This window comes from Pongo pygmaeus, chromosome 19 (assembly GCF_028885625.2).
Source record: "Pongo pygmaeus isolate AG05252 chromosome 19, NHGRI_mPonPyg2-v2.0_pri, whole genome shotgun sequence".
Taxonomy (NCBI): Eukaryota; Metazoa; Chordata; class Mammalia; order Primates; family Hominidae; genus Pongo; species Pongo pygmaeus.
In genome coordinates, this window is record NC_072392.2 from 79,136,914 (window position 1) to 79,159,070 (window position 22,157).

The following is a 22,157-nucleotide window of genomic DNA, read 5'->3' on the forward strand; positions in this document are numbered from 1 at the left end:
AGTTACATGAAACAGCCAAAACAGGCAGATCTACAGAGGCAGAGAGCAGATTCGTGGCGGGCAGGGGCTGGGGGAGGGGAGAATGAGGAGTGACTGATGGGTATGGGATTTCCATGTGGGGTGATGAAGAAGTTCCAGAACTTTTTCTATCTCAGTGGTGACAGTTGCACGACATTGTGTATTTAAAGTCACTGAATTGTGCACTAACATGGTTGAAATGGGACTTTTTTTTGAGATGGAATTTCGCTCTTGTCCCTCAGGCTGGAGTGCAGTGGTACAATCTCAGCTCACTGCAACCTCCACCTCCCAGGTTCAAGTGATTCTCCTGCCTCAGCCTCCCGAGTAGCTGGGATTACAGGCATGCACCACCATCATGCTCAGCTAATTTTTGTATTTTTAGGAGAGGCAGGGTTTCACCATACTGGCCAGGCTGGTCTCAAAGTCCTGACCTCAAGTGATCCGCCCACCTTGGCCTCCCAAAGTGCTGGGATTACAGGTGTGAGCCACAGCGCCCAGACGAAATGGAGCAACTCCAGTCCCCTCCAGCTCTCTCTCCTTGGGACGGGTCTCATTTTAGTTCTTCTGGACTCCATCGGACCAGCGCATGCCCCAATTTGGGGGTCTGCACAGACACCTCAAGCAGAGCTAGCTCCTGCCCCTTCTCCCAGATCTACCCGTGGACTGGTTGCCAAGGGCCCAGATAATTCTCAGAAGGCTCATTCCCTCCGAGACTGCCTGGGACCCCACTTACAGAAGTCTTTCTCGGGTATGTTGGATCACTGCTTCCCCGGGTCCCCCATCCTTGTGCCCGCCCCCATCCATCAGCCCTGGAATCGCTCCTCTGGTGGCCACTCGGAGCCCTGGTCCGTGCCTTCACATGAATGGCTGATGCCCCTCGTGGCCCATTGCCAGGCTGAGATCCTGCTCCAAGACTTCAGTCCCGCCACCCTCCCCACCCCCACTCCAGATTCAACTCCTTTCCTGGAGGGCACCCCCTGCATCTGCGACTTTGCTCCCCCCAACTCCCCCTCCCTCCCCCCACCCTACTGCCCCCTCAGCTATGGCCTGGGCTCTCGGAGCGGCTGCCCAGAGCAGGCTGGGGTAGTGTCTCCGCCTTCTACTTGAGGACCTAGGTGCACCTGGAACATTTATCTTCAACACACAGGGCAGCAGGGCCAGCAGACCCCAGGCAGTGGGTCTCAGGAAGGGTGGGGAAGGGGCCTAGTTCACCTGGCCCCTCACCTGCCCTTGCTGCCCTGCCCAGCACCTTCCCCGCTGCATATTCTAGAGTGGATTGCCATCCACTCCCTCCCCCGTTCCCTGTGATGAGGGCGAGCCAGGCAGGCCCACCAGCTGCTGCCCCCATGCCCCCTCACCCTAGCTGATGCCTGCTGTGCCCCCAACCTGGGCTCCTTAGGCACCTAAGAGGCCCCCACCCCTTCTTCTGCTCCACCTGCCTTGGCCCAATGGGCAATGAGGCCGGGCAGCAGGGATCAGTCCAGGACCCCTTGGAGGGACAGAAGCCGGTAGGGCTGCTATCTGGCGGCCAAGGGTGGTCTCTGGCCTTATCTCCAAATAATGGTCTCATTGGTGTTCCCAAGCCACTGAGAGCTTTGATAAATATATATGGCCCAGGCCTCTCTTGAGCCTGGTCTGCTAGCAGGACCTACAGGGGTTGGTGAGCTGAGGGCAGGGGTGGGAGGTGATGCTCTGAGGTAGAGCTGGGACGGGGCTGGGGACGGGAGACCGGCAGCTGGAGCCGGCTTGGAGGCTGGATTTGGGGAGTGGGCTGCCCGAGGCCCACGCTCCGCAGGCTCCAATTCCTTCAGCTAGCTCATAGCTCATCTCTGAATGCTGTTTGACCACAGACTGGGGATGGAAGGATTTCCCTGGGGAGGGGATTAGAAGGGGCAGTGGGGCTGGGAGGAAAGCCTTACTAAGAACTCCCACTGCACAGGGGTTAAGCTTCACGGAGGCCTAGTGGGGCCTCCCTGGCTTTTCATCCATCCGTGGGTGCCATCAGGCAGGTATCTTAACCTCTCTGGGCTTTATTTGCCTTATCTGTTAAATGGGGATAACAGCACCTGCCTCATAGGGCAGTATAAAGAGTCAATGAGATAAACATGTGAGGGGCTAAAGCAGCACCTGATGCCCGGTAAACAATCAATAATGATCAGTGTTGCTGTTAGCAAATTGTAGAAAGCATTCCCCTCGGTCTGAAGCAAGTGTGAGCAGCTGAGTTTGAAGTCAGTGGGCAGTTTGGATGAGCTGGCTCTGAGGTACCCCTGGGCTCAAGGCCAGCGGCACACTCCCTGGCTGGGGTGTAGGGGGGCCCGCTGTGGCTGATGGTGGCCCCGGCTGCATTGTTTGAAATTAAGCATCATTTTAAGGAGTTGGGGGGTGGAGGATGTCAGGAAGCTGGGGAAGGAGATGCTGGATCCACAGAACTCTCATTGCTTGGCGGCTGGACACTGGTGGGGCCATCTTTGGGGAAGTCCAATCTTCACGTGGGGCACGTCCCAGATCACAGAGACCCTGAGGCCTCCTTGCTGCCCTCTTGCCACAGAGCTCTTCACTGGTTCTGGCCTCCCAGAACCCAAGCCCCTTCAGTTCACTGAGGAGTGAAAAAAGCCTTAGACTTGGAACCAGACCTTCAGTCTCAGGGTTGCTGCCAGGCCTCGGTTTCCCTGGCTGCAAAACAGGTGGGTTACTACCTCTGTGGGCTAGTTGAGGATTACCCTAGAACTTAAAGTATAATAAGAAAAAATAAATAAATAAAGACACACACACAGAAATACAGAGATGTGAAGTGGGAAAGCAGGGGTCTCACAGCCTTCAGAGCTGAGAGCCCTGAACAGAGATTTACCCACATATTAAAAAAAAAAAAAAAAAAAAAAAAAGACAAATGTTATAAGGATGTTTGTGGATGTCAAAGTAATCTACAATACCCACAATGAAAGTATTATTCTATGGATTCCAAACCCACCTCACCTGCTAACACACGGTTTTCCCAATCTGACTCTCCACCCAGTCCTGGTCCCAGGAGAGCTGAGCCACCAGTAGCAGGGGGCTAGAGAAGGAGGCCTGGAGGGGAGGCTGAGGACCTCTGGGCAGGGGCTGTGCTGTCACACTAAGAGACGGGGAGGGGGTGGCCTGAACTGGAAAAACAGTGGGGCTTTTCCTCCACTGCTGTTCTGTGCCCATGAGGGAGGATGTCAAGGAGAAATGGGCTTAGGTGGGGGTAGCATTAGGGGACCGCAGCCTTTGGGCGTGGTATGGAGAGAAATTCTTCCAGGCATGAGGTCTTCTGGGTCTGGGAAGGCCTCCAGCGACCTTCCCCCACCACTGCAGCTTGGAGGGTCCCCAGTGGCTCCCCCAACTTTGTGTAGTCGCATGTGTGTTTTTTGGCTCATCACACCCCACTCACTCCCACAGGGGCCTCGCCACCCCAAGCTGAACCTGAGCAGAATGGCCCAGATGCCTGGTCTCAGGGCTGCCTTCTCTGCGCCGAAGCCCAGAGCGCACGTCTGCCATGGGAGATAGAACTCTGGGCCTCTGGGCTGCAGGTTCTGAGGCTCAGATGTTCCCGGCTGTGCCCTGAAGCAGCCCCTCCGCCCTCAGATTCTCTCAATGGGAGGGGAGCCCCAGGCTCCATCTGCCTGCCCAGGGATTCCGCCTCCAGCTTCTCCGATGACCCCCAGACTTGTCTTGGAGCTGTCCTCTTGGTGGCCTTCCAGAGCCAGAGGCTCTGAGCTTTGTGTTTTTTTGGGGTCCCTGGGGTCCCCCCTGGGGTGGCTGCTCATCTCCCTTTCACCCAAGGCCTAGCACAGTGCTGAGCACACAGTAGGTGCCCAGAAGGTGCCTGGCAGTGAGCGCAGCCAGGAAGCTCACTCAGGAAAGCGGGGTGCGGCCTGGCTGGGCTTATCCACACTTCCTGGTCTGTACCATCCCTTCCCTGTCTTCCCCTCACCCCCACCCTCTCGGCTCCTCCACCCCCGGGGTGCGCCCCTCATCCCATCCCCACTGGCATTGTCTCAGGAAAGCCTCACCTTCTCACTTCTCTGCCTTCACTGGGTGAGAGGCAGAGTTGGGAAAGCTGTCTCCGTTGTGGCCATTAGAGACTCAGGTCACTTCTAGTCTCTCCAGGCAGCCAGGACCCTTTACTGGGCTTCTTCCCACTCCCCACAATAAGCTCCATGTTGCTCTGGAAGCCTCCAGCCTACCTGTCATGGCGCTCCCTGGGTCCCCCACCCCATCTCTCTACTTCAGGGCACAAAGCTTGGAGAACTGGCAGAGCAGAGTACCCCACAGGGCCTTCAAGGATATCTTTAGCTACCCCCAGGCCCAGGCCCTCCCCAGTGAAACCTGTCCTCCCTCAGCAGGAGCTGCGGGGCTCTCGGCACTGCGTCGCCTTTGTCTGTTCCTGGTGTCCTGACACTGCAAGCTCCTGTGTGCGCCTGGGTACACAAGTGCACATGTGCATACATATGCCCCACCCATGGGGCTCTCCTCCCTGGTTAGAGAGACCCACAGACAAGGCCCGGGCTGCAGCGGGGCCCTGTGTCGAGTTCTGGTGTTCCACCCACACCCCCTGCCCCTCCAATGCAGCACACACTGGCTTCCACCCACCTGCACATCGTTGTGCCCGAGAACTCTCTCTGGCCCTCTGTAGCCTGATGTGGGAATGCAGAAGAGTTCATGTCCCCCTGGGAGCAGCCCTCAACCCACAGCTGATGGGAGATGGTGGATAAATACCCCAGCTCCCTCACCTGTTGGGTGGGATGAGGGAGGGCTTCCCCAGTGGAAGGGAGCTCCAGGCGCCCACAACAGTGTTGGAGTGTCGGTCCTGCCCCAGAGGCCACCCAGGGCTATACCAGCTCTGGCCTGGAGTTGGGGGCACTGAAGCCAGCAAGCCAGGGGAGCTTAAGAGTGTGACGCCCACCTCAGAGCGGCACTGGCCAGGGCTGGGGCATACCTGTCTCTTGCTCACAGGCTACTGTGTCCCCCTCTAGCCCCCAACTTTCCCCTGCCTTCCTTGCCTGGCTTCACTCCCTGTTGCCCTCTCTGTACTCCCCTTCCCTCAAGTTTGCACAAGAAACCTCAGGGTCTCAGGGATGGCTTCTTGTGGGGGCCGTAGCGGAGACAGCTGCATTCACAGCCTGTCCAGAGGCCCAGCATCCTGATTCTGCTTCCCACCCCTCAGCTCAGCTCCTGCCCGGGGCTGGGACACACTCCCGTCTCCTTTGTTCCTTCCCCTGACCCATGGTGTCCCTCCTCTGCATCCCTAACCGTGGTCCTCCTCTCCCTCTAATTCACCTCCTCACAACAAGCTGTCCCTAACTAAGGGGGCCCTGGCCAGACCCACCTGTTCCTCGAAGCCCTCCCTCCTGCCCTCACCCCTCTCCCGGCCCTCAGGGGCTCTCCTGGCACCATCCTTGCCGGGGTGAGAGTGGGGTCAGGTTTCTCAGCAACACAGCAGCCCCTGAAAGCTGGGAAGCGGCCCCCACCTCTGTGAGACACCCTCTCCATCCAGCCCCCTGTGGAGTCCAGGCCTTCACAAATGCTGGTTGAAAAGATAAATATTATTTATACTAGCCACCCGCCTCACAGCCGACACCCTCATCTTCTAGTCCCCCAAAGCCCTGCCCTGGCTGTCCAGTCCCTCTGCCAGTGGGGGCTGCGGCCGGTCCACACCTGGCGTGTAAGCAGCACGTTGTCCCAAGAGCCACTTGGGCAGGGGTCTTCTCCTGGCTTGCTTAGCTAGTGGTCCTGCCCCAGAGGCCATCCGGGGCTACAAGCTCTGCCCCAGAGGCTGGGACTGGGATACCCCTGGCTCTTGCTCACAGGCCACTCTGCCCCCTCCAGCCCCCATCTTCTCACAAAAGAGGAAAAGGAGCAGGAGGTGGTTGATGTGGGGTGGTTAAGTGAGGGGAAGCTGGCCTGGCCTGTGGGGTAGTAAACGTTCAGGGTGAAGGCAGCAAGGCAGGGCATTGCTGGTGGCAGCGCCACAGTGCCAATGAGGTTCTGGAGGCCTTGGGGGGGTAACTCTAGTGCTGTGGCCGCACGTCTGATGATGACACCTGACTTCTGTCTCCAGGGTTCCTGAGCGAGGGCCCTTGGTTCCCAGTGGTGTCGGAAGGCATCACCAAGGTCCAGAGGCGTCATCGTGGTGAGACAGAGGCTGTCACGAGTTGCCCATGATGTCCTGGGGCAGCAAATGGCCTCCCCACAGTTGCCGAGGGCAGCCCCAGGCCCCAGTGGGCTGGCCTTCTTGTGCTCTGGGAGAAGACAGCCTTGGAGGGACACGCGTGCTGCTGTAGGTGTCCAGCGCCCCATTTCCATTCATTCCCATGTCCCTTCTCCAGGGAGGATTGGGCAGGGAAGCCAGAAGCCCTGGGCCCGGCCCAGTCCTGTAGGTGACTTTCCACTCATGAGCTAGAGTCCTGCATGGCCGCAGGGGGAGAGCGGCCCCCCAGGCTGTCAGTGCCAGCTGCTCCTGGGGGAGTGGGCATGAGACCTAACAGGTCGCCTCCACAGGCAGGGTGGTCAGGGAGCCTGGCCGTCATCCCCCCAGCCATAGCTCTTTGGAGGCTGCTCCATGACCTGCCAGCTCAGACTGCTGTGGACTGCTTGATGCTGTGAAAGCTGACACGGGTGGGGGAGGTGGGGATGGACATGGCACGGGCCACTCGGGCGCGGATCGAGTGCTTGTCCTGCCACCGGTGCCACCTCTTCCGGATGGCAGAACGGACCTGTGGGCACAGGGAGAAGCACGACATCTGAGCCTGGGGCTCAGGACCCCCTCCCTCCTCTGGGCTGCCACGAGCAGCTGTGCAGGTAAGCGGCTGTGCAGGTCAGCTGAGTACACGGAAGTCCTCAGTAGGGGACGACACTCACAACCTTAACATGGCTGCTTTGCATATTTGTTGGAACAGGTTTCTTAAATGTCCTGGGGAAGGGGCACCCTTTTCTAACCCACACGAAGGCGCCATATGGCCTTTGCCATGAAGGCTCCCTGCCCTCAACCCACACGTATCCCCTGCCCAGGGCTCAGCCCTTCCTGGTTTTCACAGGCTCATCAAAGATACTGGAGCTCTGGCTTCCAGCCTGGTGCCAGTGGCCTCTGAGAGCAAAGGAGGGGGCTGTCACTGTGGGAGTGGACAGGTGGGAAGGGCCGGCCTGGGGCTCCCAGCAGCATCCCCCTAGGGACCTAGGAGGAGCAGGGAGGGAGAGAGGCAGCCCTGGGAGGGGAGGAGAAGGCTCTAGATGATCGCCAGCCCCAACAGGCCCCGCAGCCCTGAGCCCCGCTGCAGGGCCCCCGGGTCCTCACCTCACTATTGAGGAAACAGTAGAACACAGACACAAAGAAGCCCTGGGGAGGAGAGAGGAGGTGTCAAAGGTCGGCCGCAGGTGTCGCCCACCCGGCCTCTGGGCTGCCCCTTGCTTCTCCCTGGCCTCCTGCCCTCCAGGCCTCTGCTTGGCAGAATCCCCACCCAAGGAGGTGCTGATGTGCCCCTCCAGGGCTGTACCTGGAAGGATTCCAGGAAGGAGTTGAAGTAGATGAAGACGACCCGGGAGACCTCATCCTCCCCGGGATTGACGAAGAACAGCATGTAGGTGATGCCCAGGAGGGGCAGCAGCACCAGAGTGGCTTTCACAGCCTTCCTGGGGTGGGGCGGGTGGGGAGGCTCGGAGTTACAGCCCACCCCAGGATGGGCTGCCCGCTGGCTCAGCAAAGAGGGCCAGGTCGGGGGAGGGAGTGGCAGGTCTCTGGCACGTGAGAGGCATGGGGAGCAGGGGTTTCATCAGGGGGAGGCCTGAGGAAGGTGGTACCCGGTTACCTGTACTGAATGGTCTCAGACGTGGTGGATGCCCGGAGCTTGGTCATGAGGATGCGGACGATGTTGAAAAGGAAGATGAAATTGATCTGCAATTTGAACACACCAGCGGGCCGGAGTGTGCAAGAGGCTGGGGACCCAGGCTTCTCAGGTCTGGCCTCAGTGCTCCTGCTGTTCTCCTTCCTCCTCATGAGCACCTGCACATCTCTGACCCATGGCCCCTCTTTGGGTGGCCCCCACCTCTAGGCAGAGGGGTCCTTTCTGTCCACGGTTGGCACTGATCGCCCCTCCCCACTGAGCCCTGTCTCCTGCCCCTACCCAGGTTCTTACCAGCAGGACCAGGATCATGGGGCCCTGGTAGATGTAGTCGGTGTACACCCCAGGCCTTTTGCCAAACCAGCACCTAGAAGGCCACAGAGGAAAGAGGAGGAGGGGTCATCTGCGTCCGCCTCAGTGGCATGGGGAGGGACAGTGCTTGGCCAGGACAGGACCGGGGCTGGAGGCCAGGAGGTAGATGTCCCAATTCCAACCTTGGCAGAAGGTCAAGTCACTTGATCCCACTGCCATGCCTCAATTGTCCTATCTGCAGAACGGACAGCACCCTCTGTGATGAGATGCAAAGTTGGAAGCCAGCACCGGGGCAGGAGGTAGAGAGTGGGAAAGACTGAGTGGCCGGGAACGGGCATGGGCCCAACACGCAGGCTGCATCCTCGGCTCTCCTCACGGTCCCCTGGCTGTGGCTGAGGCCCAGCATGCCCTCTGGGGGGCTGCTGGTGGGAGTGGCACCACACCTGTCACCCAGTGGGCACCCAGCAGTTCGCAATCTCAGCCTGAATCTGTCCAGTCGCAGCCTGAACGACCTTGAGAGGAACATTTGCACAGGTTCTACCTGCTGCAGGAGGTAATTGCTTTGCATTTTCCCAAGTGTCCCTCCAGCAAGCTCCAGGGAGGCCTGGGGAGTGGGTGGGGACCAGACAAACTGGAAGCCCTTATGTCCTTGTGGGTATGAAGACCCCCAGTGGCTAGATCTCATTAAGCCAGAAATTGAGATTTGTAAATTGAGATTTGGATTTTTTAAAGGTTGGCTACAAAATCGAGTTTTCAGAAAACATCATGCTGGCCACACACAGCTTCTGAGGGCCGGGTCCAGTCCTTGGGCCTCTGGTCTGCAAGTTCGTTTCTGGTTCCTCACACCCAGATCCTCTCTGTTGCAGTGTTGAATTTTCACCACCAGGTGGGGCTTCAGAGCCGCTCAGACTCACTTTCTCCTTTAGCCCAAACAGTTTTTGTTTTGCTTTCTTTTTTGAGACTCGTGGAGTCTCACTCTGTTGCCCAGGCTGGAGTGCAGTGGCACGATCTTGGCTCACTGCAACCTCTGCCTCCTGGGTTCAAGAGATTCTCCTGCCTCAGTCTTCCCGAGTAGCTGGACTACAGGTGCGCACCACCACACCCAGCTAATTTTTGTATTTTTTTTTTTTTTTAGTAGATACGGGGTTTCACCATGTTGGTCAGGCTGGTCTCAAACTCCTGACCTCAAGTGATCCGCCTGCCTCGGCCTCCCAAGGCCTCAGCCAGCCTGAGTCAGGAGGGAATCAGGAGGGAGTCAACCTTATAAACATGCAAGATAATCTTCCAGGCTCCTCTTTCAGCCCAATGAAGCCGTGTAGGCCCCCTCCCCTCCATGGGGGAGGAGAGGGCTTGTCACTGTGGTGGAGGCCACTTGGACGCCAGGTCAGTCAGATAGGTTCCTGGGAATACTTGTTTGGCAAAGAAGATCCTGGGCTCCCTTGCCAGCCATGTCCACCTTTTCTGCCCCCCTCTCTCTCAGTGGTTCTCAATCTGAGCTGCACATTAGAATCACCTGGGCAGTTTTCAAGAATTCTGGGTGCCAGGCCACACCCCAGACCAATTACACCTGACTCTCTGGGGGTGAAGCCTGGGCATTGGTACTTTTCCAAGCATTCCAGGTGATTCTAATGTGAGCCAAGGTTGAGCTCCACTGCAGCAGAAATCAAGTTTCCAGGCACGACTGGAAACATCTGAGTCCATTTCATGAGGAACCAAAGAACTTCAGAGCTGGAAGAAGCCTCTGAGATCATCTAGGTCCACTTCTATTAAATTCATGGACTCTTTTATTAAGATGTCTTAATATTAATAGAACACATTTATATAGCATTTACTGTACATGCCAGGAACTATTCTAAATGCTTAATATAGATGGACTCATATCACCTCACAACAGCCCTTTGAGGCCGTAGCATGTCCATTTTACAGATAAGGAAACTGAGGCACACTGCAGTAATCCGTCCAAGGTCACACAGCTATTTAAAGATGGAGCCACGATTCTGAACCTGGGCAGTCTGGCTCCAGGCTGCTTCCTGTGTAAGCTCAAGGCAGATAAAGGAGGCTGGGTCCTGCTTGTCCAGCCCCACCCAGGCAGAGCACAGGCAGGGACCCTCTGAATGAGTCCAGCCCCCAGATCTCTCCCTTTATAGATGCAGAAACCATGGTCCTGAGGGGAAAAAGCCAGCATGGCCAATGCCCGTGGGAAGTGTCACCAAGCTGGGCTGGGAGCCTAAACCTTGGGGTCCGAAAGGGAAAGGAGATGACTTACTTCTCATTGTCGTAGTACAGCTTCCCAATAGCCCAGGCCACAATGATGGGGAAGGGCACACCTGGGGGAGAGATGGGCTGTCACAGAGCCCTCAGCAGGGGCTGGGGGATGTGGGCCTGGAGAACTCCAGTGCAGCCCAGGCTCCAGGGGTTCTGGGGTTACCCCGGGTGGATCTCAAACTCACACACCTCCTTCAAGTTTCTTCTACTTCCCCCCACCCCCAAGAGGAGCAGAGGGCTATGGTGCACACCTTACCACCCCAACCCGACCTCCATCCCTCAGGCCCCGCAGCCCGCTGGCCTGAGTCTGGAGGAGAGGGCAGCCCGGCGGCCGCCACTGCCCAGGCTGGGGAGGTGGCTGCCCAGCTCACCCCAGCCGATGCAGATGAACATCCACTTGCGCAGCCGGTCGGTGGAGTAGGTGAGCACGATGGCTGTGTGCAGGTAGCAGCCCTCGCCGAACATCCAGAAGAAGTTGGTCACATGGAAGTAGTTGTAGGCGGCTGTCACCAACCTGCACCAGCCCTGCCACCCCACCCCCAACCAGAGATGATGATGGGGGGCAGGGGCGGCACCAAACCCTGGGCCTGGGCCTCCCCCGGGCAGGACAGGGCATACCCTGGGATCCCACTCCTGTTCTGTGGGCTCCTCCTCTGCAGGGCAGGCCCACCTGGGCCCCTCCTCTGACCTGAGCTTGGCATGACCTGCTCCCCACTCCCCTGCCAGGACGTACCACGTTGCTCTGGTGGACCTCGGGGCTCATGGTTAGCTGGACCACGAACCAGGTGGCGTTGCGCAGGATGAAGGCGGAGATGAGGTTCCAGTGGATGATGTTTCGCAGGCACCGGATGCTCCTGGTGCAGCAGGGCGGGTGGATGACGGGAGCGACAGGAGAAAGAGGATGAGGGGCAGGCCACCCACATCACCCCAGCCCAGATGTGTAGATGAGGAAACTGAGGCACAGGGTGGGGCTGACTGGCCAAGTCACACAGGGAGGTGACAGCCAGGCTCTCCTAATGCCCCATGGAGCCCTTCCTGCCTGCAGCCCACCCAGACATAAGCCCCAGGCAGAGCCTGGCACTCCATGGAGGCTGTGCTCCATGGACCAGGGCAGCTGGATTCCTGGCGATGCCCGCTTTCCCTGGAGGTGCCTTCTACTCCCTGCCATTCCAGGATGGACAGTCACAGGGGTCAGCCCTGCTCCCAGCCTCCAGCCCTGATGCTCTGCTCCTGATCCCAACCATCCCCATCCCCGGCTCTGCCACCTGCATCCTTGGCGGTAGTGCTGGGGCCCAGGTACCTTCGAACCTGAAATGGGGCACCACTCCACGGAGCCCCCACCTCCAGGGCTCCATCTGCCTGGTCACCCCAATGGGTGCAGCCTGGCCTGGGTATGGGTGACATAAGACTAGCTTTGTCCCTCCCCACCATTCCAGCAGCTACTGGGGAGGGGGCAGAGCGGCTCTGCCAGAGGTTCCCAGAGACCTGAGACTCTCAGATAAGCCAGCCCCTGCCATCCTCTCCCAGCAACCCCCACCCCAGCCTAGAGCTGCCCCTCTCACTTCTCCACCCTGCTTCTGCTCTAGGGCTTGGGGACAGGAGGAGGCAGTGCTGGGTCTTCTCACCTGAGCCGCAGAAAGAGGACAAACGCCACCAGGAGGGCCACCAGGGAGATGCAGTGACCCAGGTAGTTGATGATGACTGCGACATGGTAGTGCACCTTGCTTTTTTTCTGGAGCGGGAGAGAGGGGCAGAGGTGAGCCTTCTGCTGGATGGGAGCTGCTCTGTGAGGACATTGCCTGGCGGTGGCTGGGATGGAGCGGGTCATGATCTCAAGGGCCACTCCCCCTTCCTGAGCATCTGCTGAGGGTCAGGCCTCGCTGCAGAGCAACGCCGTCCAGTTTGAGGCTCTGTCTGTCCCTGAATCCCATGCTCTGTTCACTGCTCCGTGTCGTGTCGAACTGAATCGCCACATCACGTGGGATTCCCCACTCCACATGGACTCCCCCTCTGCATGCACAAGCGCATGTGGCCGGCTCACAGGTGCGCCCTCACACTAGCATCTACCCATGCTGCCACCCGGTCAGAACAGCAGGTGGACCTCTCAGCTGCAGAGACACCAAACTTCTGGGATTTCTCTTCTCCACCCATTTCTGAACTGAGTCACCACATTCTCGGCTGCCCCTAAATCCCTCCTGCTGCAACGCTGCCTGCTCCTGTGAGCGAGGAGGGGCCGGGCAGCTGCTGGGCTCTGGCATCCACAGAATCAGCAGAAACCATAGAAAAGTCTCCTTAGGCTCCATAACTCACTTTCCAGGGCCTTCCCCATCCCTGGCCCAAGGGGATCTATGCAGAGTGAGCAGGATCCTCTCCCAGGACTGTAACACATTCCCCGGGTTTATTTCTTAATGAATTTAATATACTGATGGAGGTCACTGCTGTCCTCTTTACAGCCATCTTGAGATCCAAGAGTGGTGAAGCCTTCCTATTTATAAAGAATTTTTGTATCTGTTATCGTCTTAAACCATCAGGGCAACCCCGTGGGGGGAGCCAGAAGGGCATCTGGGCTTTATTTTGTAGGAAAACAGCACAGAGGTTATGTTGACGCGTTGGAGGTCGCGCAACTGCAAAACCACCTCTTGCCTGCACATGTAGATTGGCAAGATATGAAGGCTGCAAACAGGTCCCCAGCACATAATAGGGGACTGGTCGGTCCCCATGCCCAGCTCTCTGCAGACTCCTTCCCAAGACCACAGCCCCCATCCACACTTCTATAGGTCCCAAGAAGCAAGGCCTGGAAACCAAGAGCTTGACACGCAGTCGAACTCCGAAGCAGTGTGTGAGTGAAGAAAGGAAAGACAGGTGTTGAAAAGCAGGTGGCTTTGAGAAGGGAGGGGTCCCTGGCTGCACCTCCCTCCCTCCCCGTTTCCACGCTCTGGGGTGGGGCTGAATGATCATGAGGCACAAAAGCGGGTGACATCAAGTGCTGAGAAGCGGTGAGCTCACAACAGCCCTCATCATCCTCTCAGAGCCACCCAGGAGCTACTCCACAGGCCTTCCTGTTGGAATTACAGAACCCACATGAAACCAGAGATCAAGTCCAGCCCTATCCACCAGGCATCCCAGGAGAAGCCAAGACCCTATGCCCAGTTCCACCCAGCCACCAAGGCCCTTCTGAAGGGGCATCCTCATTGGGGAACCTCTCAGGTCCAGAGGCTGCTACAGAAGCTCTGTTCTCGGAGCGGGTTTCCAGGCAGAGGCTTTCTGCAACATGGCAGGTAATTACATTAGCAATTCCAGCCTCCAAAGGACTAGGACCCAGGGAGGTGTAAACGAAGGCAGGAGAGAGAGAGACAGAGAGGGGAGTGAGGAGAGGGTAATTATCACCCGTGCAAGTGGGGAGGGTCTCTGAGCACCTGGCAGCAGATGCCCCAATCCGGAGGCTCCAGAAGATATGCACACACCACAGGCTGTCTGGAGCTGCTATTTAATATCATTTTATTAAATTTTCCACAAATCCATGCTGAGAAGCCCCTGGGTAATGACAGCATGTGTGGAGCCGAGCATGGCACGACACCCCGGCCTTGTTCACAGGCCCAGGCTGGGCGGGAGGAGCGCAGTGTGCAGGGAGACCCTTCACTGCTGCCTGCCAGGGCCCCTGCCTCACTCCTGAGACAGGCCGTACCGGGCCCTTGGGGTTGGAGTGGGGAGGCGTTATCTATTAAGCACCTGCTGTATGCTGAGCACTGTGCCAGGAGCTCTGCAGATGCCACTGCTTTTCTTTCCCACAGCTGCCCCTGGAGACTGCTCCTCTCATCCCAGTTCTACCCGTAGAAGAGACTGAATAATTGGCCATGCCATGTAGCCAGCATCTGGAACCTGGGTCTGCCTGGCTTTGAAATTTTTCTTTTCCCTGTTTCCCAGGGACATTTCTTTTTTTGGGTGGGGGAGGGATGGAGTCTCACTCTTTCGCCCAGTCTGGAGTGGTGTAGTGGCAGGATCTCAGCTCACTGCAGCCTCTGATTCCTGGGTTCAAGTGATTCTCCTGCCTCAGCCTCCCGAGTAGCTGGGATCACAGGCATGCGCCACCATGCCCAGCTAATATTTTGTATTTTTTGGTAGAGATGGGGTTTTGCCATGTTGCCCAGGCTGGTCTTGAACTCCTGAGCTCAGGCAATCCACCTGCCTCGGCCTCCCAAAGTGCTGGGATTCCAGGCGTGAGCCACGGTGTCCGGCTGCCTGGGACATTTCTTGGAGGACAAGCAGGAATTGAAAGCAGAGGCACTCTCTGGGGTGGTCTTGTGCCACTTTGGGCCCAGGAGCCTCGGGGGACCTCCTGCCAGGAGGATAGCGCTCACGAGGGCTTTTCTCCAAGCGCCCGAGGGAGAATCAGGCCAAACCATTCCCGGGGGACAAAGTCTCAGTGTGCCTCCCTGAGCAGTCAGGCCTGGGCCGGGTTCAAGCCCTGTCTCTCATCGGCCACATCAGCATGATGCAACCTGAGAAACAGCTTGAGAAGACAGCTGGAGAGACAGCCTGAGGGATGGCTGCTGATACCCTGAGACAAATATATCCTGCAACACCCAGACAGAAGCCAGTGACACTGTGACATTTCCAATAACAACCAGAGTTCTGGCCAGCATTATTTAGAGAGACAGCAAGGCCTTAAGAGGCACCTAGGAACACCCTGAGATGTGGCCAGTGACACCTGGAGAGGAGAGTCAGCAGCACCCCCAGGGACAGCCAGTGACACCCCGACTGACAGCCAGGATAACAGCAAAGCAGCTGGGACGTCCGAAGGACAAATGGGCACAGCTACCCCTGGGGCCCTGACCAGCACTCCATCTCCACCCAGTCTGGAGACCTAAGACCAGCAGACCTAAGACCTAAGATCCTAAGACCACCCACCCTAAGGAGGGTGGCACAGTGTGGTACTTGGCAGAGGCCACTCCACTGTACCCTCAGTGATCTGAATTGAATAAGCAATTAGTGCCCAGCTGACTCTGACTGGACTCTCTGCAGGACACCACCTCGTCCCAGGTGCTGCAGTGCCAGACCCGTCCTGATGCCTCTCTGGGATGGTGGCAATGAGACCTCCCTTCCAAGCTCCCCACTGGTGCTCACTCCATTCTGGCACCTCCTCTCCACTGAGGCTTCCAGAGCTACTCCTCTTACCCTGCAGTGGGCACTTACTCCAGCCCCTCGATCCTCAAAGGGCGGCCCCGGCCCAGCAACAGTACACAGAGGAGCACGCGGAGATCTTGAGGAAAGTGGAATGTAAGCCCTACGCCAGGCCCATGCAATTGGAGCTTGGTTTTAGGAAAAAGCACCTTTACAGTTTAGAAGCCCTGGTCCAACCACCACTCACCTCTCCCCACACGGTGAGCAGTGAACCTTGGTCCACAAACCCAGACCCCCAGAGTCCATTTCATGTCCCACGATGGTGTGCCCTCCCAGGCTGTGCTTGAGGCCCAGGCTCCTGTGCTCAGCAGAGCATGGGGAAAGGGGATAGAGTGTGTGCAAGTGTCGGGTGGGTGGGGGAAGGTCGGACGGTGGGGAAGGGAGTGAACAGTAGTAGCGGGAGGTGGTGGGGGGAGGAGAGGGTGCTGATACAGGCAGCAGGTGTAGGGGTGGTGCTGGGGGCTCAGTGCCATCCCCGGGCCAGCCATGCATGCAACAGTTGGGGACCTGTCCCCTGGTGGTGCTGGCTGTGGGCAGATCTCCTGGGGTGCCTGGCCTTGGGGTGCCCTCGCAAGTCCCATTTCACAGGCAGACTTCTGCGAATCCATTATCTGCAATACCCCAGGGCGCTGGAGCTTAATTAGGGCTTAGCCCAGGCCCAGAGCTGAGAAACCTATCACTCAATTAATTGGATACTTTCCTCTGCAGTTCTGGGAGGGGTCTGGCGAAGCTGGGGGCTGGCAGAAGGGAATGGCATTTTCACTAATTAAACTAATCGATTACCCAGAGTGCTAGGCACCAGGCCAGCAGGGGCTGCAGAGGAAAGAGGTGGCAGAGCCAGGCATGGATGGGCTGGGGGGTGGGGCGGGTCACTTCCCCAAGTGTACACTACAACCTCCCCTGACCTCACAGGGGAGACGAGAGACAGGGGGCGGCAGGTGAATGAAACGTCTCCCATATGCCAAGACAGGCCAACACCACCCTTCCATCCCCAGAAGGCAGAGATCTGAATTCCTGGCCACCATTTTTGGGAACTTGGTGAGGTTAAGTTGCCTCCTCAAGGTCATGCAGCAGGTTCGCGTTGAAACCCAAACCCTAAGGTCCATGCTATTGCCACTGCAATGCAAAGAGGGGGCTGATGAGACCGGGCTCCCGATCCTCTTCCTTGTCCTAATCCTGCTGGTGGACAGAGGGAGAGACCCCTGTCCTGGCAGGGGTGGGCATTGCAGGGCAGGCTGAGGGTGGCTAACCTACTGCCCTTGGGCTTTTGAAGGGTGCTGGAGAAAATGGGGACCGCCAAGTGTCTCCATCAGCCAACTGAAAAGAAGGGGCTTACATTAGAGCAGGGAGACAGGTGAACGAGGAAGACCCCGCCCTGACCCTCGGGAGGGTTGAGTGCAGGGCATGAAGCTGGGACAGACAGTGCGGCCTGCAGCCTGACCTCGTGGCTTAGCTGGGCCTCCTGGACACCATCCCTCTCTGCAATGGCGTGTGGTCCTGAGTCACTGACAGCACTGACCCGCTCTTCTGAGCACCAGCCCTGTTTCCTTTCCTCCCACCTCCTCTATTGTGTGCCAGGCTACGGGCTCCCCACATCCCTGAATGGTCTTGCCCACTCCCACCCCACCAGCCAAGGCCATCTCCTCTGGCCCAACTACGTCCCCTAACCTAGAACCCCACCTCCTTCCCCCAGTCCAGGAGGAGCCCCCTCCCAATCCCAGGACTTCCCAGGTGGGCTCTCTGTGTGGGGGCTTAGCAAGCTGAGGGCTTTCCCTGCTCAGGTCAGATCATCAGGGAGCCTGACCAACCCACCCCAGCCTTGAGTGCCACCCAAAGTTCTGGCCTGTGGGATCTGAGATGCCAGGCAGCCCCTTGCCCTGCCAGAGCAGCACCGTGGAAGAAATGAGTCTTTTAAGCTAGGCATTGACCTAGCCGTAGCTTCTGGAAGGAGACAGCAGAGCCCCGCGTTAGCTCAGTGACTTGAGGCCAGGAAGCCAGGGGTGGGTCTAACCAAAGCTTGCTGGGCCGGAGTGGGAGCTACAGGTGAAGGAAAGTGATTCTTTCTCCGTTAACTTTGTTTCACGCCAGGTACGTGGCAGTGGGCAAAGCAGAGCCTGGGCTCCAAAGCCCCGGGTTCCAGGCTCTGACTTAACTGCCAAAAATACAAAAATTAGCCGAGCATGATGGTGCATCCCTGTAATCGTAGCTACTCAGGAGGCTGAGGCAGGAGCATCACTTGAACCAGGGAGGCGGAGGTTGCAGTGAGCCGAGATCGCGCCACAGCACTCCAGCCTGGCGACAGAGCAAGACTCTGTCTCACAAAAAAAAAAAAAAAAAAAAAAGGAATCTCCAAGAGCCACGTGACCTTGTGTGAATCATTCCCCTTTTCTGGGCCCCAGTCTCCCCATCTGTAATGTGAACGGGTTGCACTAGATTAGATTTCTCACTTTTGCCTCATCAGAAGGCTCCCCTGGGGCACTCATGAAAGACACAGATTCCCAGGTCCTCCTTGGACAGTGTGATTTCTTAAGTGTTGGATGTGGCCCTGGGACCTGTATTTGGACAAGTGCTCTGGGAGATTCCTTTTTTTTTTTTTTTTTTTGAGACAGAGTCTTGCTCTGTCGCCAGGCTGGAGTGCTGTGGCGCAATCTCGGCTCACTGCAACTTCTGCTTCCCTGGTTCAAGTGATTCTCCTGCCTCAGCCTCCTGAGTAGCTGCAGTTACAGGGATGCGCCACCATGCTCCGCTAATTTTTGTATTTTTAGCAGAGATGAGGTTTCACCATGTTGGCCAGGATGGTCTCGATCTCCTGACCTCATGATCTGCCCGCCTCATCCTCCCAAAGTGCTAGGATTACAGGCGTGAGCCACCGCACTTGGCCCCACTTTTTTTTTTTTAAATGGAGTTTCGCTCTTTTTGCCCAGGCTGGAGTGCAATGGCACAGTCTCGGCTCACTGCAACCTCCGCCTCCTGGTTTCAAGTGATTCTCCTGCCTCAGCCTCCTGTGTAGCTAGGAATACAGGTGTGTGCCACCACACCCGGCTAATTTTGTATTTTTAGTAGAGATGGGGTTTCACCATGTTGGACAGGCTGGTCTTGAACTCCTGACCTCAGGTGATCTGCCTCTGGACGATTCTTATAACCAGGCAAGTCTGGGAACCGCAAGATGGGAGGGAGAGTCTCCACAGTCCCTTCCAGCTCTGATCTTTAGGCGATGGGATTCTTGGGACTGTTTAGGTCAGTCTCTCTCTTCCACAATCAGAAGCCCTGGCCTTCGGACAGCCTGGGGTGTCCCCCCTTCTGCCCTTTGACCCCCGCCTTCCTCAGCACCGAGGGAGAAAGCGTCGGGTGGGAAAGGAGACGAGGTGGGAGAGACCAAGGGCAGCAGCAGCTCCAGGATAGATATATTTGTGCCTCTGCCAAATATCACCCTTCAAAGATTATTCATTGCAGCACCGTTTGTAATAACTGAAGACTGAGAATAAACACTGGTTTAAATAAATTATGGTACATTTTGTGATATTATGCAAATACAAAAAGAATGAAGATGCTCTTTATGTACTGATATGGAACCATCTCTAAGATAGATGATTATATGAAAAAAGCAAGGTGTAGACAGTGTGTATAATATGCAACATTCAGGTAAAAACAAAAAAGAATATGTATACATAATTACTCGTGTATGCGGAGAATGTCTCTGGAAGGACACTTATGAAACTGGCAAAATGGTTGCCTCTGGGAGGGAATCCAGTGGCTGGGGACGGGGTGGGAGGGGACATTGTATTCCCATTTGTACCTTCTGAGTTCTGCGTAAGCAATATCTGCTCAAAAACATTTAACATTTTAAGAGGCTTTCCAAGGGCTTTTTCAAACTGCACTGCTACCTCCATCCCGTCCCTGGTTCCCATACAGCCCTGTGGCTGGAACTGGATGTATCTCTCAGGCGTGTGTGGTGGAAAAGGGTGGGACTCCTGTGACTGAGTCTGGTCTCCCTTTGCACCCCCAGGACAGTCCTGACAGTCCCATGACCAGTGCAAGCGGCTGCCCGATGAGCACAGGGAGAAGGAAGGAAGGAACAAGGACCCATCTCATCACCATCAGATCCTGTCCAGTGCCCCACTGGTCCAGCCTGCCCTCGAGGGCACCTGCTCATGGGCCATTTCCAAGTCGACAGCTCCAACTCCCCAGTCAACTTCGCTAGGGCAGGGCCTTGACATTAGCCTCTGGCTCCCTGACTCCAAGTAGCAGGCACAAAACTCTGCTGGGGACCTTGGACCCCCCTCCATATGGGCAGCCTTGTTTGGCTCAGCCTCACCTCCTCATTGAGGATCTCCTGGCACTCGGAGTAATTCACGCGGGCGGCCCAGCTGCCATTGGCCAGGCACTCCCGGTAGCCATTGTCTGGAAAAGGAAGAGAGAGGCAGTGATGGCGGGGCAGCCCGGGCCCCTGCCTGACCATCCTGGCCCAGATGGATGCGTAGATGGATCTGTAGATGGCCAGCACAGGCACCTGCTGGCTGGGTGCTGTGAAGTGAAGCTGGGGAGAGGGGCTTCCTTACCACCCCCATCTTCCTGCCTCTTTCTGCCCATTGGCCTCCAGCAGGGGTTGGTGGCTCCCCTGGCTCTGCCCACTCAAGCTGGCAAGAACCTGCCCACAGGACTGGCCCGTGGACAAGCTTGGCCAGCTCCCTGGGCTGTTTCTTTGCAAGTCGTTATGTGATGGCAGATGACGGGTAGGTGCTCTTCTGAGAAATCTCCTTTTCAGGGGTCTTGCAAGACAGCAAAAAAATGGTGAGACCTCATGAGTCAATTTTCATGAGGCTGGGCGTGACACGGTGGAAGGGTATGCAGTGACAGCTCACGTGGCGGGTGGCATGACAGGGCTTCTTGTGGTAGAGTCATCTCACAGAGGCTGCCGTGGAGGTCCTCACTGGCCGTGCTGCACATGGGGGCTCAGAGTTCACGGGGAAGATCTTGGGGAAGGTCCCCATGGTGGCACTTCCCCATAGCGGGCCTGTGTTGGAAGGTCGTGGTCGGTGGGTGGGGGGAACATCCATGGTGGAGGTCTCTTGGACAGAAAATGACAGGTGACAGGCGTGTGTGGGGAGATGTCATCACTCAGGTCTGCCACAGCTGCTCCTAGCCTGGCCCATGTCACTCAAGGAAGAAGGCAGGAGAGTGGCCCAGGGACATATGGAGGTTTGTGCAGCCACCAGCCTGGACTGTGGCCCAGAACCTGTCACCTTCGAAGGAGATGGGGAGGGGCCCTGTGAGCTGAATTGATGCCTGGCTTTAGGGCCCTGGGATGGGCAGAGCTGCTCAACGTGTTCCCCTCACCCTCCTTCATGCCTACCAGGCTTGAGCTCCAGGGTCCTAAAACCCAGCTGGGAAGGGGCAGCGTGAGTTCGAAATTCCATCTCATCTTCTCTGCTGGCAGAGGTCGCCCCACCCCACCCTGTACCTGGCCTCTGGCATCAGTAGCTCTAAACATGCTTCCTTGAGTTAATTCTGGCTCTGACTTCAGGCAGAACTGCCTGGCAGAGAAATGAAGCCCTGAGTATCTCCCCTGGAGCCTCCCTCACTGTAGGCCTTCCTGTGGCTCCCACTGGCCCTTGGGGCTGGAAGAGGGCTGGGAAAGCTGCTGGAGTCCCAGTCCTTGAGTCTGGAGCCCCATGGGGCAGAACCCTGTGAGGATCTAGAGGCTGGGGCCCTGGGACCAGCTGAGATGCTGCCGTGCTGCATGACTGACCTCTGGGGACCCCTTCTCATTTATAAAAGGAGGGGCTGGACTGGCTGATCCCCAAGGGACCATCCAGCCTGGGAGCTGCCTTTGCTGGCAGCATCAGGACAAGAAGGTGATGATAGGGAGCCCGTCCTGGCCTCCAGGGCTGAAAGGTAGACGTGACCTCTCCTCCTCTCTCCCTCCACTGCCCTCCATTCCCCTCCCTGGTCCCCCTGCTGAGGAGCTGCTCAGCTACAGCTGGCCAGTGGGAGATCTGGCTAAATGGATTTTTAAAGCTCTTCCATGTCAGTGGACCACAAGGAGCCTCAGGCCCTTGAGCAGAGTTGGTGAAGAGGCTGCTGATTCTCTCCTAACTGCCAAATGAGGGATGAGTTACCAGAGGGCTGAGGCTCACCCAGTGGGTTTTCATGGAGGTCTGAGGGGAGGGCGAGGCGAGGAACCAGGGGAAACCAGTGTCTCTGCCATGGCTGGGAAGTCCCGGGACCAGAGGCTGCTCTGAAATACCTCCAGGGATTGGGGCTTTGGGACAGAGATCTGGCTGGAAGGGGCTCGGGGGTGGTGAGATGGGGTGGGGTGGTTCTTGAGTTAAGAGGCAGCATGGAGTAGTGCTAAGAGCGTGGCCCCTGGACCCAGACAGCCTAGGGTCAAATCCTGGCACTACCTTCCACTAGCTGTGTGACCTTGGGCAAATCCTGAAACCTGTCAGCTTCCTCCTCTGTAAGTTAGAGCATCTGAATAGCGGCTCCTACATCAAGAGTTGAGTATTTTTAGTTAACATGCAC

At 57.2% G+C, this 22,157-nt stretch overlaps 1 protein-coding gene across 6 annotated transcripts in view; it reads right to left on the reverse strand.

The window, feature by feature from the left end:
- Nucleotides 1–1,637: 1,637 nt before the first annotated feature.
- CRHR1 (corticotropin releasing hormone receptor 1) overlaps nucleotides 1,638–22,157 on the reverse strand; it is a 55,314-nt gene continuing 34,794 nt past the window's right edge. The window contains exons 4-13 of one of the 6 annotated variants that reach the window (XM_054458852.2): nucleotides 19,948–20,033; nucleotides 12,077–12,183; nucleotides 11,185–11,305; nucleotides 10,823–10,976; nucleotides 10,453–10,513; nucleotides 8,169–8,241; nucleotides 7,842–7,927; nucleotides 7,530–7,665; nucleotides 7,331–7,372; nucleotides 1,638–6,752 (exon numbers count right to left, since the gene is read on the reverse strand). In XM_054458852.2, the coding sequence (XP_054314827.1) occupies nucleotides 6,612–6,752; nucleotides 7,331–7,372; nucleotides 7,530–7,665; nucleotides 7,842–7,927; nucleotides 8,169–8,241; nucleotides 10,453–10,513; nucleotides 10,823–10,976; nucleotides 11,185–11,305; nucleotides 12,077–12,183; nucleotides 19,948–20,033 (1,007 nt within the window). In that variant the 3' untranslated portion in view covers nucleotides 1,638–6,611. Of the gene's footprint in view, nucleotides 6,753–7,330; nucleotides 7,373–7,529; nucleotides 7,666–7,841; nucleotides 7,928–8,168; nucleotides 8,242–10,452; nucleotides 10,514–10,822; nucleotides 10,977–11,184; nucleotides 11,306–12,076; nucleotides 12,184–19,947; nucleotides 20,876–22,157 lie in introns of all 6 variants that reach the window. The other 5 variants (XM_063657010.1, XM_054458855.2, XM_054458854.2 and 2 more) reach the window with 5 other exon arrangements.